A 15,312-nucleotide genomic window follows, 5' to 3' on the forward strand; every position below is an offset into this window, starting at 1 on the left:
ATATTGCCCAGCATTATCTCTACCGTATCAACGCCTACAATTGACCTACAAACCCGCATTAGCACGGTATCACATGTGCGAAGCTACTAAGATGCGTTAACTCGAGTCAGGCTAACCAGACCACACACAAAAGAGGCAAGGTCGCTGTCGCATCGTATTAGCCTGCATAAGCAAGTGCAGATCTTTTAGGTATCAAGATGCCGTCCGACTAGGATAAGCAAAGTCTGTCTACTAAGAAAAACACTACCCAGATGGCACTCTACATAGCGAAAGGGTTGTACAAATTGTTAGATCCGTCATACAAGTTTAAGGACGTGCATAAGTCCTTATTAGGTGCAGGCCACGCACTGAAAAAACATGTCTGAATGGTCCCTTGAAGCCGGCACATGTCAACACTGAATCAACTGCATGAGACCGCCACATTCCAGGTTTGGCATTGGAGATGATGTAATTTATAACTCTAGTTTCCAATTATGAGCACCTAGCCCTCTATATAACTATAGGCTAATACTAGTCACTCGCTGCTACTAGTTTAAGAGTTTGCTTATTCTATTTGTTAGGTTTACCCTTAAGTTTAACAGAGGATTAAGAGTGTCTTTAGGTTAGTAGATTGAGATTTTAATACAATAAGATTTTGTTATTTGAGAGATAGTGCTTCTTAGGCATTTTCACTATCGTTGAAGCATTCGTTTTGATATAAAATGAAATACTAGACTTAAGCTAATCTAAATATAATCACGAAGAAACCAACCTATTAGTTACTTTATAAGTAAAACTATTAATCTACCTTTAATCTATTTTTACTTTACCAATTTACTAACTGCAAGTATACACTATTTCGCCTTCTTTTTTACCTCCCTTAAAAACTTACTCCCTACCTACTTAGCAGACTTTTACATACTTAGATACTCTTATTAGACCCTGCTGGCTGATTAACGATAGGCTTGAATCATCCTTGTTTTCATCTCCAAGTTCTACCTAAGCAATAGCTAATCATTTCAAATTTTCTCTATTTTAGACTAATATTACCGCACGTTGTCTCTAGTCTATCTAAACATTTCGCAACCATTACAGTATCAAGACACAAAAAAGTACAAACTGTAGTTACATACAACAGTAAGTAATAAATAATATCAATATTTTTTAATTTGTCTACAACGAATTCTTTCACAAGGCTGTTGGAACCGAAAGGTTAAGGTCAGATATGTTTTTCTTCCCGTCTTTCATTTTCATGCGAGCACAACCATATAGTAGACGACACAACAAGTTAAGCTGAAACTTCCAACAGTTTGATGATGTCTGACCTAATTGTCGAGCTTGCATGGCTTCAAATGTACAACGCAACTACTTAGTCCCTGAGGGCCTCTTATCGAAATAGGTTCTAGGACAGAAGCTTCGCGACGTAAGAAAGTCGCACGCGAGCTGCCGACTCGAGCTAGAGCTGCTTTAGGCAAGCTGAGGCAGTGCCTTGGATGACATCTTGAATCGGCTGTATTACGCTAATAGTCTCGACAAGGCGTTTAATCTACAGCCAACAGGAGTCTCCTACTTCCTAAAGCCTGCACCTACCAAGGTACGACTCTTTTAAACACTGTTGACTATTAGATAATATATATTGATGTTTATCCTTGTTGAATTTAGTTACTAAAGCTTTGTAGAATTTGCTATGCTAACTCTAGAGTTGTTTTAAGAGCAAGAAAGTTATTAAAAGGAAGGTAGGTTTTTTATCTACAGCCCCCAGTAGTAATAGTCGACCCCGAGCGACATGCTAGGGTTTTTTTTAGTTGAGTCTCGATAGGGCCCTTAAGGAGCTTACACTAAGTCTTGAAGCATTCCGCTAAAGGCAACTTCTCATCTTATACAGGAGGCATTTGTATATCACTAGAAAGCATACCTATAAACTAAAGCTTGACCTAGCGCGGCCATCTCAGCATAAGCATCGTTCTTTTACCTATTACAAAGGTGTTAGAGGAGTGCTAGAGTAGTAGAAATTTACGTAAAACTCAAGATGAATAAGAAGCAAAGGAGGTTGGTTTGAATGCTCTAAGTATAAATAGGTAACTCTTGGCGCTATATATCTATTGTCCCTACTGCATAGTTCCTTTAGTAAACTCTAATTATATAGTTAGACAATATTTAAGAATTAATGTGAAGTTTCTCAATAGACTAAAGTCAAAATTCAAGTCCTACTCTTCTCTAACAAAGTAACTTTTTAATGTCTAGAACCTGCTTACATTCTGAAACTGTCACAAGTGTATTTACAGCAGGCATAAGAGATCTATAGGGAGAAATATCTTATGTTTTATCTAAGTGGAATACAGCAGAAGGCTCGAATAAATACTACTGCCGTGAGTTTGTCACTTATAGACGCACGTGGCAAACGCCACACCATGACATCCTTATTAATAAGTGAGCTCTCCTAAGTGAGGGCATCGTGATAGAAACGCTACTTACTTGTTACTTATTCAATACCTAAGCGTCAGTTTCACTACGTTAAAAAGTAGTTACAGGCTTCTATCCCGGTAGATACTAATACATAGCTATTTACTAAGATTAGTATAGACTAATTAAACTTATTTATAATACGGTTCAAGCTAATTAAAAACTTAAAAGAGTTATTAAAAAGTAAGTCCCTACAGAAGTATATCTATATTACATGAAAGAATGGTCTTATCCTTCTAGCTAACACTCTTATATAGATAAATTTCAATATGTCGGGATCTATCGGAATCTAGTCGGATTTCATCTGCTACGCTAATGCAGCCATTAATGCCGGTGCCATCTCCATCTATTGAATTACGTCCGACTCGTCCCGCTCATTTCTACTAAGTCCTGATAAGGTGTGACCCCCTTTTTTTTGTTACCTGCGTGTGGATGCAGTCACCCGACCTGGCTTGGGAGGCTTCTAATCATCTTTCACCTCACAATAATCACTCCATCTACCTGTGGTAGTTAGCTTGTGGATTTGCTCCCCTTCTTAGCTATCTAGACTACACTCACTTCCTTGGTGATGCTGAAGAGATTGAGGGCGCTTTTGCCGTCCACGGATGGCCGTGAATCTCCACACAACTCTTTTCAAGCCCAATGAGTCAGGAAAAGAAGGAAAGTAACAGCCGTTGCCTGTAACCCCTGTATAACGAGAAAATCACGCGTAAGGACAACCTGACTATCCCGTTCTAGCTTCCCAAACATTTCCTCTCGGAGTTTACAATGTTTACTAATCACATAGAGTTCTTTGGTATAGTGTGATGGATTACGTCGACACTGCGTGGCGTGTATAAAGCGATCAAAAGATTGCTCTTATTTTGAGAGGAATGTCAAGCAGTTTGAGGCATTGCCACATAATTCTCGAGAAGTGCTTAAACTTCTTAGGTCTGCACCAGAGTCCCAGGCCTTTGAAATACTTCGCTTGCTTAGGTCGATCGACGACCTTGTCCTTGCCCTAGAGCTTGTCAAGGGGGGAACGATCGGAGTGTCGCTTCCGGAGCACGAGACATCTGCTGTTGCTGGAGGAGTAAATTTCACTGCCTCACCTGCCGCGCATCCGTTCCCCATAAACATCGCCAAAACCAACCCGGGTTATTTATTGGCAACGGTGTCAGCCCCGATGAATCACCTGAAAAACGCCTATAATTGCAGACTACACCTCAACGACGATGACAATGGTCTTTCTCCTTGCGTGAACTACATATGTATGCCCAATATCGACTTGAATGCGCCAGCGTACTAAGACCCATCGAACCTTCATATCAATCATATGCGACAACTTCTTCTACACGATCTACATCGTTGGAATTTAACGGTTAGGGGCTTGAGGGGAACTTGGTTTATAAATGACGGGAAGCGCTTGACGACAAAAAGTTATAATTTGCAGTAGGCAGCGGTGTTTCACTTCAGGCGGGCTAATCCGTTGACGACAGTTTTGATAGGAGGTTTGATACGTCAGCCAAACATAGAGCACGAAGTTTTACATGGCTCACACGAAACTGAAAGAAGGTGAATACACTTTTCACTCCCAGCTAGGTTCTCGCATCGCGATTTCGTTTCTGCGATCTATCCCACCGGGTGCAGTAACACGCCATTTTGACTTTGCCCGGCATTCCTCCAATCAAACGTTGCACGTAAATATTTCTTATTGCACCAAAATACACATATTAGCAGGGAATCCGCCTGGCATTCTCTCCACTTTAGCAAAAATAGCGTCTTCCCGGCATCCTCAAGGCCACCCCCTTAAATCCGGCCACAGCTTCACTTGCAAACCAGTTCCCATCCCCTCCCGGTCTGGTGCGTTCGCTCTAGTGTGAATTCGGGCCGAGTCTGCTGATTAACAATTACTGGTGATTCTTTTACTAGTCATCGCGGCGGCAGGTTTCCTAGGGGAAAGGGCGGATTCAACATGAGGTAAGTTGAACGGATCGTTGACATTCGATGTATAATCACTTTCCAACACTACTGATATTCACCTTGGAATACATTGTAGAACAACCAGGCCAAGTCACCGGATAGACGCGGCATCATTACGCTGTGGCCGCAGACCATTTCCCAGTCCTCTCCTTGAGCGATTAGGATAGTCAAGGTACGCTGTCAGTGTTCATTTTGCAGTGGCTTGCAACACGTAGCGCCCCATCACCTTCTTGGACTGGAGATCAGCGAAGCCAGCTGTCAAACTGCGCGTTGCATATGCGTAATACCACAGTAAGCAACTTAGCGTGCAGCTGCTCCACCTGATGAAGGGGTCAGAGCGAGCCTCCACGCGGTGAAAACTGACAGGGCGGGGCCTACGGAAGGCTTCCGAGCTCGTTGTTAACCACGCTAAAGCTGTAGCTCTCCCCTCCGTCCGGAGTCCGCCGGGGGGGCGTGAGCCAAACAGACAAGTCTCACTTTCTGAGGCACTTCTGAATTAGCGGGAGCCCATCCTTCAGCCCAGTACCAACAGAACTCTGTAGTACAAATAGTGAGTCTAGCTCCTGGAACTTCAGAAGAACCTATCCATAAAGATATCAACAAGTCACTATTGAGCTTCACTATTTCAACTGGGGAAATATTAATGCTACTATTGGTCTTGCAAACTCGCAATTTCTGTAGGATAACGGTTACGATTAACGAACTTTGATAAAATTGTAACCATCATGGAGCGGTTCCCCGGCCGCAACATCCTCATGGAGTGGCGACGCCATTAACTGGATGGGAATATTTGATGTGGCAGCTGAGGAGGCGTTTGGGTTTGACGCTAATAAGATGACAACGCTGCAAGGGAAATTCCTGGGCGACTTGCGATAGGGAATGACTTATGAAGCTCTTATCTGCTCAGAGACGACATCGTCAATTGCTAATTTCGCCCTTGTAGCGTGCATAACTGTTGTACCTCCTGAAGCGGCCTTCCATGCAACAGCGTTCCAGGCACACGCTTCACAAGCAAGAGTGCTCTTTAGTATACTGGCATGACAATTGGCAATTAGCGACCCTTTAATGTCGCTAAAAGAGAGGACAGCAAGCTCTCGAGACACGTCAGCTATACTATCTCCAGCCTATCTCAGCCGCTGATTCGGAAAAAGAATATTACACAACTCTGGCTGAGGAGACGTTCCAAATACGGCCATTGAAACCAACCTGTAAAAGGGGAATGAATACGGAAAAGAGTTATCTGTCGTTTTATGCAATGATTATCTTAGCCAGCAATTGACAAATATCAGCGTTTCCAGTGACAAGATGAGAGCGTTAGGGTAGCATAAATACCGCCGTGGTACAATCAAAACATCCTCAGTTTCATAAATAGCTGGCACGGCAGGCTTTGCATATTGGCTAACAGCTATCTACGGCACCAAGCGCGAAAAGCTTGATGAACACCATGTGGGCGCAAAGTCTCGTCGCATTCGCTCAAGGCGAACCCAAAACGTCACCTTATCGTTAAGTGCTGACTGGCGCCATTTTGATTTTCTCCAGTATTTCTCTAAAACTCATGTGTTTGAAACATTCTATTTGACGAAACTGTCTGGGAGTGAATCGGACTGGTATTCACTGCATCTTGGCAAAAATGCCGTCAGTCAGCACCCAAGAGGATAAAAAGAAAGAACATAGCTCCCGACATCGCTAGACGGAGCTAGTGGCAAGAGCAAGCTCGTGAGTTGTTTTCGTGTAAGCCAACAACCAACAACAACCTTGTTTTGGCGGGGGAAAAGAAACGATCCGGAGTGTTTGAACAGCACGTACGACGGCAGGGCAATCAGGGGTAATCGGAGATAGGTGTTTAAGGATTAACCTGGTACTCCGTTAATCCTCAGCTGTCGGACTCGAACCACGTACGACGACGTGGTTGGATTCCCCGCGGAGTTTTTGTCCGTGGTTGCTGAATTTGCGATACGCGAACCATCGGTGTGCTGGCCACGTCCCGTCGGGGGTTCAAGTGCAGCAAATTGCTAGGATCCCGTTTCACTACAATGCAGGTTGTCTTTTGCTTTTAGAATCTAGGAGCCTGATATCATTCCATGGCGGATTCCGCAGCAATCTCTGCAGTGGAAACAGGCCGGCCAGCCGCACCCTCGCGGGCAGCCCAGCTCAGCTCCCAGCTCACCAACGCTCTGCCAGCGCCGTAGCAAGTGGCGCTTTAGCGCGGGGTGATTGTCCAGGGATAGTGTATGTGGAGGAGGTAGCCCTTTGAAGAGGGGGTGCGGAGCTCGGTCTCGAAGACCCGGTCCGGTAATCGTGTTTGCTTCCTAATATCACAGGTCCCTGTTGCCGCCCTTATCACCTCCAACGGTCGACAAACATGCCAGTATTTCCTGCATGCACTCCGCCACGCCCCGCCCGTTGTGCTGATTACTTATCAAGGGCTCTTGGGCCAGGTGGGTTGGGCGCTTAATGGGGAGAATACGCTGAAAGAAATCGAGGCTAAATGGACGAGGTGACGAGTCGGATTGGAGTGAGGAAGTGCTCGGTTTAGTATGCGCCACCCTTGCCGCCCCCCCGCGCCGAGCCAGAAAACTGTAACCCTTGGCTTGATAAACCAGCCAGCAAATAACTAGGTAGGCTCAAGATCGACTTCGACATGGAACCAACACATGGGCTCGGTCGGGGTGCCTGGGAAGACATAGGTACGTACCGGCTAGTGAGAAAACAATCGCTGCTTTTCCGTTTTCTCAAGCATCTGTATCTCGATCAAACGAAGCCATCTTTGCATCATGGTTGGTCTGACTTCTTGCTTCAAACCCAGGCAATTCCCCTCACTTTTTACACAGCCAAGCCCGACCAGGAGCAAACTGGATGACGGCAAGTTCAAAGAGGACGCAGACGATGTGAAATTCGCGGGGTATCTACTCAAACAAACGACGCCTTGCCAATGCCATACCATACCATACCACACCACCATCACCGCCAAACCCTCTTTATATTTCTTTTTTGTTTTCCAGACGCCAAACCTCATCCCCAAACTACCGCCGCCGTGGGCCGCGGCCCGCTGCTCGGCTACATCGAAATCGGCATGTCGGGACGCGTAATGAGAAAGAAAGAGCTGGTCGAGGGGCTCTCCTGGGCCCAATTGAATGAGATAAGGATCCAGGCGGACTCGGTGGCGGGATCCTCAATGTTGTATCAGGCATAAACGCTGATGTGGTGCCCTGCGGGTAAGACCATCTTGGGTCATGCGTAATGGAGAATTGCTCGTTCGGGTAGTGGGCGCTCACTCCTGCTTGGCCTGGGCGAGCGGCGCTTGAGCTTCCTCTACGTCTCTGGTCACCGAGAACACGTCATACAGCGCGAGGCGAAGATCCTCGAGGGAGATGGAGGTGTGGGCGTGTCTGGGGCACGAGTGTTATTTGAAAGGGAACATAGTAACAGGGGGCGGAACAACTTACCCGGGCACCATTGGGAGCTGTTGCTGAGCCGGCGACTGTCGTATAATCTCGGAGGGGAGGCCATCGAGGGAACCCAAAAAGTCGGATGCGAACAGGGCGACCGAGCCGCTGGGCTGGATGTGGTTGGCGTCGTCAAAGATGGTCTGGCGATGAATGGCCCACGATGAGTTGCCGGTCTTGTTGTCTGTGACGAGGAGGCTGACAGTGGCCTTGTCGGCCTTGGGGTATGCAATGTCAATGATGAGCACGGCGCGAGTGCGGCTGCCGGCGACGACGACGGCGTGCTCGAGCCACTTGCGGGCCTTGCCCTCAACGCTTTTGGTGGACTGTGCGAAGGCGATCTCGGCGACGATGGCCGGGAAGCAAGCGCCAAGCTCGCGGAACGAGAAATCGGGCTGGGCAGTCCAGATGTTTGGGAACGTGATGGTGATTGTCCCAAAGGGGCGGACGCGGCGGAGTCGCGCGGCGGCGGCAGTGCCCTCGAGACGAAGGGCCAGGTCCTAGATGGCGCCGGCAACGAGGGCCTCGACGGCACGCTGGGTGAGATGATGGACTGCAGTCTCAGCCATTTCCAGATGGCACTCCTCGGCCTGGAAATCGTAGCAGAAGCGCGAAACGTCGGCGGTATTGTGGATGTAATCCTCAATGCGGGCGAGGTCCGCAGGCCGGAGGCGTATGACGATGGGGTGCGGGTCGGATTTATCGGCTGCTTCGATGGAGGCCACGGCAGAACTGTAGGAGCCGGGAGGGTCAAGGGACTCGGCCTCGGTGCAGTCGTTGTCGAGGGTTCCAGAGGAGGCTGAGGAAGACAAGGAGGAGGAGAGAAGCATGGTGACGGATTCGGGAAGGAGGCCTAGGCTGGGCTCGCGATCTTGCTCGTGATCTTGCTCGTGATCCATGTCAGCGATGGAAGCCGGATTACTGGTCGTGGTCGTGATTGAAGAATCGCGCGACATCGCCTTGTTGGAGAGTTGATTGGGCTCGGCAGAGTATAAAGAAGTGGTCACGGGATGACGGCACTAATTCTTGGGTTGTGTGATGCGATGTGATGTGGTGTGGTGCAGGAGGGATAAATAAATAGACAAGTGTCTGCTGCTGTTGCTTTGATGAAGGAAAAGGACAAAGGTGAAGAAGAGAAGATGTTCGTTCAGGGGTGGACGAGAAAAGAAAAGAAACAAACGAGTACAAAAGATGAGTGAGTGCACTTCACTCACTCACTTACACTGAGAAGCGAAGCGAAGCGAACGCTTACCAAATCACGATGGGGGTGAATGTGTGGCTAATCGTGGCGGTGCGCTGCGGTACCAATTAATTATCTTATGTCATCACCGCACAGTTGTCCAGCTGCCAACCAACCCGCATCGCAGTAGCTCGCTCGGCTTCAGTATCGTCAAGCCAAGCCAAGCCAACTCCCAAGCAACAGCCGAGCAACATTTTCTCCGTTCCTGCCCTTTAAACCCGGGACTTTTCGCCATTAGTACTTGGTGCCGGTGATATCTGCCTGCCTGCAGATGGTTACTTGAGCTCGCCGTCCTTCCTGGCAGCACGATACTACGCATGTTCCGATATCCATCAGCCCGGATGAGAGACGACGCCTCGACCAGCTGAACTTGTGTGTCGCTCCCTTGAAGGGCGATGTCATACGTGGAGACAAACACTATTTGAAACTTCCGTTGAGTCACTCGCCAAGACGAAGAAGATGCAAACGATTCAAAACATACGGTCAGCCCAAGAACAACTCGTCATCCATCCTTGTGACAACCGCTCCGGCGACCAAGTTTCTCAGGTAAGCCAACATGGGCGTTTTCCACGCCAGCCAGTGTAAAAAAGAAGAAAACGATAGAAATCTGGTTGGAAGAATTCGTTGCTGCTGCTTCGACCATGGCCTGATTCTTCAACATTCAACATCACACAGCCGCAAACCTCCAAAAGAAAGACCCGCCAATCCGACGCAAGAGCCCAGAATCTTTCAACCCTGCACCGTCGACGTCAAAAGGGGGAGAGTTGATAAGTCTCGTGGCGGGTGATGCAGCTCCCAGCAAGGTGACCCGACATGCTTGAGAACGCCCAGTCCAGCGTGGGGGTCTCCAAGGCAGCCACAACAGACCGAGTGGTTGGTCTCATCACACCCCATGCAGACCAGCTATACGGAAATCACGGCTATTAGAAATTTCAACATGCATCTATCCGTTTAGATACAGCCCCGCTTAATGGGGATTTCGACTTGGATGAGAGGGTTGGGTACTCGAAAGGAAGCAACAAGACGGACTCGGACTCGCCAGAGCATTCTGCTGCTTCCTCCTTCTCCTGCTCCTTCTCACATATCGCAGGTCCCACGCGTCACACGCACCATGTGACTCCACCCCAACACTTGCCGTGAACCACCCACTTGCTACCTATAGCCATTTCCTCAGCAGGAGCTGGGGCTCTTCTCTCGCAGATTACGTCAGATCACATCCGGTGAGGAAGGCCGGCACGCGCCGGGTCACGCCTTCTCTCCTTGCTGTCTGTCTGTCAGGGTCGGGGTCGGGCCACAGCTGCTGTGAGTTGGTCGCCCTGCAGCACCATGCTGTCTTACCTAACCAACACCAACCAACCCCCTCTCCCCCATCTCCCACACATGCATCCTCCGCCCTTTTGATGCCCAGCGTCGACCTTCAACAACAACAACAACAACAACAACAAAGAGCGCACCCCAGCAGCAGTCCTCCCACAAATGCATGGCGACATCCGCGCAACTCCCCGAATCCATGACCGCCTCGGCCTCTCATAGAGAGACGGTCCAAATCGAATGATGTGACAATCAGATCGTCGAGCTTATTAAAGACTTCATCCACAAAAAAGGCCGAGTTTGGCCTCGCTTCCAACAGCTTGAAGCGTCATTCGTTGATCACCCGCTGTCGCTCGACCTCGCCACCCTCCGTTCGTGTGTTCCCGACGAAATCCTTCCTGCTCTACTTTCTGCCATTCCGGACGACGAGTTTGCCGTCACGAACTATTGCACCGTAGCCAAGCTGCGAAAAGCGCGCGACATCTGGGGCGCAACAAGTCTGCCTCATGTACCTTGGCTTTCTCGACACCATCCCATCCCGCACCCACGTCAGTGCCCTTTCCCCCGTCGGTCAAGACAGACGACCAAGTACGCCACAAGCCTGACAGACAGGTTGATCAGACTCGAGAGAGGTCGAGAGGTAGTTGGTGGCTCGCCTTCTCAGTTCCCACCGTCGCCAAAGCTCCCGTTCACCCATTCCACTACCCCCCCGCCCCCCCTCCCCAAGCAGCACCTTCGCACCCTTTGAGATTGAAGAGTCCGAGTCCCTTTTCAGCGACACCGACAACGGGTACAGGGGGGCATCACAATCCGGCGCAACGAGCACAAGAATATTCGTCCTTGGAAGAGTGCCAGTTACCCGAAGGGCAGTCTGATGAGGCTATCGACTACATTCCCAACGACTTCGTCATCGGCGACTTTATTCCCAACGCCTCCATTGCTGGCAACGCCGTTTTCGACGACTTCGAGACCCACACTGAGGAGATCCACGACTTGGAGACAGGCTGGCGGTTTCAAGAATATCAATTTGATCAACGCCACGTCGGACGCCAACGCAGCGAACACGGACGTGCACGACACGGTCTACTCGACATCCTATCGTGGGTTAAACGGGGGGGGGGGGGGGCTCATCTTGAAAACGGCACCATGTCAGACCAATACAAGACGAGCACCTCATAGAAATGTCCGCGGCTGAATCTCTCGCCGCCCGTGTCGGCCTCTGACGCCCAGAAGATCACCGAGGATGATACTTGGATTCCGGGGCAGCCAACTGATACACGCACCATATTGGATGTGCGATACGTCAGAAATGGCCAGCGCTAATGGAGTAATTGTTGTGGAGTCTCTCGAAAGAAAGAAAATGGTGGACGACAACTACGTCGTGTGCCGAGGTCTGCTTTTACCACCTCTCAAAGAGCAACTTCATCATCCTACCGCTTCACCTCTGCGAAAGCCACTGGGCACTCGCGACGATTGATACGGAGCAGTGCAGGGCGAACATCTATCGGGTTGTTCGACTCGTTTCCTACCGACAGTAGCACGGAGATGGCGCGGAAGATCATTTGCGCTTGTTCAAGGCAACTTGCCGAGACCCGCCTGCAGAGCTTGATCCGAAGCTGTGGCGCCGTGTCCCGGCGGGATCATTGCACAAGGGAATGTCGGCGGGAATGACCAGTCTTGGAGCGGGCGGGTGGTTCGGACCATAAGACGACCAAGAACGAAGACGACCAGGAACGGCGCCGACGACCCGGAAATTGCACACCCTTCGCCGATTCGACTGGCGACCTTGCTGGACAAGACAAAGGAGATGAGCGAGTTTACCGACGACAGGTTGAAGGAAGTTGGCAAGCTTGGGGAAGAGAGGCAAAATATATGCGACAAGCTTGAGGAGGACCGTGAGGGCTCAAAAGACGAGACATGGGTCGCAATGGAGTAACTTTATGGGGTCTATAGCAAACGAGTGGCTCTATGCTAAGCATGGATTATCGAACAAGGGCGGTGGAACCATGGCCCGACGCCTGCGGACGCCCAGCACAGGTCCCGGACCGACACAAACGCCATGACGGCATCGAGCAGCTGGGAGTAGAGAGCTTTTGAGCCGTATTGCCGACAGCTGCGCGGCTACCGCGCGCACCCCTTTTGGACGTCGCGGGCGCATACCGTATGCCATCCGACCTGACCTCTCCATTTGCTGACCATGGCGCGCCTCAAAACGAGGGTGCCGTGCACGGTGGGCTTTCGTCTTGGGCCGCTTGGTTTCTGGGGGGCAAAAGGATCCCAGAGGTCTAGGTCTCTAGCAAGGTCGAGATGACTGTCGAGTTTGGTGCCGAATACTGCAAGATGGATGGCGGATCAATGCGACGATGGGCGGTTCGTCATCGTCGTCGCCTTCGCCTTTCGTCCCCCCTCTTCAGAGGTGGCGACGACATGGCCGAGGCTGTGCACCGGGCAGGAAAAAAAGAAGGAGTCGGCAACAGAGGCGTCTTTGACGCGCTGGACTTGGTCGTAAACCTATTCGAGATGTTGAAGGACATTGGGCGACCATAAGAAGCCAAGCACGATTTCGAGACGAAGCTCCCCCAGACACTCATGGCAGCCTCGGCAGACTGCGTTATGCGTTTTGCTATCGAAGAGGGAAAGCAAAGACGGAGTCGGATCGAATGAACTCTGCTTCGGCTATTGCATGTTGCAGCTCTGCGGCGAGTCGGCTGGCAAGCGCGAGAGTGTGAGTCTTGTCATCGGGGCCAAGGCCGTGTCCATCGCTGCTGTCGCAATCGGTCACGAAGGCGTTCGCGGGTGTAACGGCCATGCATCAGAGGAAGGGTGTCCCCTTTGACGAGAAGAGGTCGGTGGAGGGCAAAGAGCTGATTTATAGGAATTGATGCCCAATCCTCCGCGGCAGCGAGTAGTTCGCCGAGAAATGTCATGGGCTTCGTGATGTGTTGGGTGTCGGCAAGATAGCAAGATACGGCGGCGGCGGCGGTGGCAGGAACGAGCAGGGCAATTGATGGCGCGGCAGAGGAACCGCAACAACCGGCGCTTCCAGCTCGACCATATCTGCCACCAAGTATCCAAGAGAGCGGCAGAGGCGACGAGTGGTGTTGTCCGTTGCTGGAAGAGGCGTGCCCGCCCACCCAGTCCACGTTCGTTGCTCGGGAGCTTGGCAGAAACCGTGTGTCGTCTTCGCCAGCGCCTATAAGACCGACGCCATGCCTTCTACAACCAAGCCGACCTTTACGCACATGTGCGGCTTCTAGTGGGTTAGACAATGCTTGAACGAGGGAGTGGATTAGTTGTTCTCAATCAAGACGAGCGTCTGTTGAGGTCTAGAGACGTGTCTCCACGGCATCTGAGTGCCATTCAGCATCGCTTAATGTTTCCTAAAGGCGGCACTACAAACAAGTGTTGGCATATAGACAGCCGTTGTGGAAGTCACGCAACAAAACTTTATTCTTCTTCTTCTTCTTCTTCTTCTTCTTCTTCTGCCTCAATCCTGGCTACAGACTGCAAGCTGCACCGCAATTTTAGAGCACGCGGGGTGGGTAGAGCAAGGCAAAGCAGTCTTGGCTAGGGTTGCCCGAGCGGAGTGGGAGATGCCGAGCAACAGATTTTGCTTGCCTAAGTCCCAGAGTTGATGGAACCTGTAATCGCATTCTGCAGTGTGATACTGCTTTGCTTCTCCTTGGGTTACCGCGTGAAATGGCTAGCGATGCTGGGAGAGGGAAGTCTTGCTAGATTGCACACGCCAGGGCTGGGTAAGCCTGAATCAACTACAGGCATTCATCCAGCCTCCGTCATCTACTTCCTTCGGCTCACTTTGCTACAAGCGTTGTTTAATTTCGCAGTCCGGCCTATGGGATAGATTGAGACCCAAGCAGGCCATCATCTTGTCCATCAGAGTCCAAGACATGGCTTGTGGCCTTGTTGTCGCGGATCGTCTAGAGGTTGACAGAACACTAGTTGAGGTGCCTGAGAATTTCCTCATAGTCGTTCGGCGAAGCAAAGTTGTTCAAGATTTTGACAGCGATAACAGCCCGCCCGCCGTCCCCGGAGCCGAGCCAGCACTCCCTGTTCTTGTGGGCGGCTTCATCCCAGACTGCATACAGGCGTTCTTGAGAATCACTTCAGGCCGAGAGTCTGAGTCGCTGCTTGTGGACCAGTCGCAGTTGAGACAGTACTAATCGTAGCGAGCTTACTTTTATCATTATCGGGAACGACATGCTCGGCCTGAACGTTGGTGCCCCTAAGATAGTGAAGTCAGCATGAAAATGAAAGAGCGCAGTTTCGGTTGAGAACAAGTGAGGGTAGTCGGTCAAGTGATGGAAACTATAGTGTGAGAAGAACGAGATAAGATAGCTAGTGATGATGGTTGGGCTCAGTACTCTATGCTCCCAGCAGGCTTATATATGGTATCTCCCCTGGACGCCCTTACAGGACTGATGATGACGACCATTCTATTCTTCGTCGTGTCTTTTACTCAACCCTGACATTAGAGTCGACGCCAGATCAATCAACCAGTCTTCTGAGCTACAACTCTTTACAGGGTGATTTACGCACGTGTCAAGCAAATGCTTCCTCTCTCTTCCTGGATGGGCGTGGCCGACGACTGTTGTGGTGGGAACGTCATCGTAGCCGTTGAGTTCTTGCTCGGGATATTGATCAGGCTCGGAATCTTCATCTTCTGCCACCCCTTTAATGCATATCTCACGTCGGAGCTTCAGCCGTTAACATGGTGCGGATGACATGGTTATGGTCGCCGCATCGCCGCCAGCGACAGCGTACTCCCGTCTTCCGCCAGTCGATCCTGGCGCGCTATCCAACGATGAAATAAAGGAGATCCCCTATGACTTCCGCCATGTCACTCGGAGAACTGATGAGGGAAATGAATGCGGCGTTACGCATCCCCATCAG

General features: G+C 50.2%; 2 protein-coding genes across 2 annotated transcripts; one reads left to right on the forward strand and one right to left on the reverse strand.

The window, feature by feature from the left end:
• Positions 1-7,675: 7,675 nt before the first annotated feature.
• On the reverse strand, positions 7,676-8,806 carry EsH8_XV_000003 (uncharacterized protein; the record flags this gene model as incomplete). Its single annotated transcript, XM_083274044.1, has 3 exons — positions 7,676-7,793; positions 7,851-8,350; positions 8,405-8,806. 3 exons carry the CDS (start codon positions 8,804-8,806, stop codon positions 7,676-7,678), a joined length of 1,020 nt encoding a protein of 339 aa, XP_083120576.1.
• Positions 8,807-10,907: 2,101 nt separating this feature from the next.
• Positions 10,908-12,337, forward strand: EsH8_XV_000004 (uncharacterized protein; the record flags this gene model as incomplete). The annotated part of the gene is made up of 3 exons (XM_083274045.1): positions 10,908-10,949; positions 11,272-11,501; positions 12,133-12,337. The coding sequence occupies 3 exons, from the start codon at positions 10,908-10,910 to the stop codon at positions 12,335-12,337; spliced, it is 477 nt and encodes a 158-aa protein (XP_083120577.1).
• Between the last annotated feature and the right edge of the window lie 2,975 nt (positions 12,338-15,312).

The sequence above is a fragment of the Colletotrichum jinshuiense genome, chromosome 15, assembly GCF_051148585.1.
Source record: "Colletotrichum jinshuiense chromosome 15, complete sequence".
NCBI classification, from domain to species: Eukaryota; Fungi; Ascomycota; class Sordariomycetes; order Glomerellales; family Glomerellaceae; genus Colletotrichum; species Colletotrichum jinshuiense.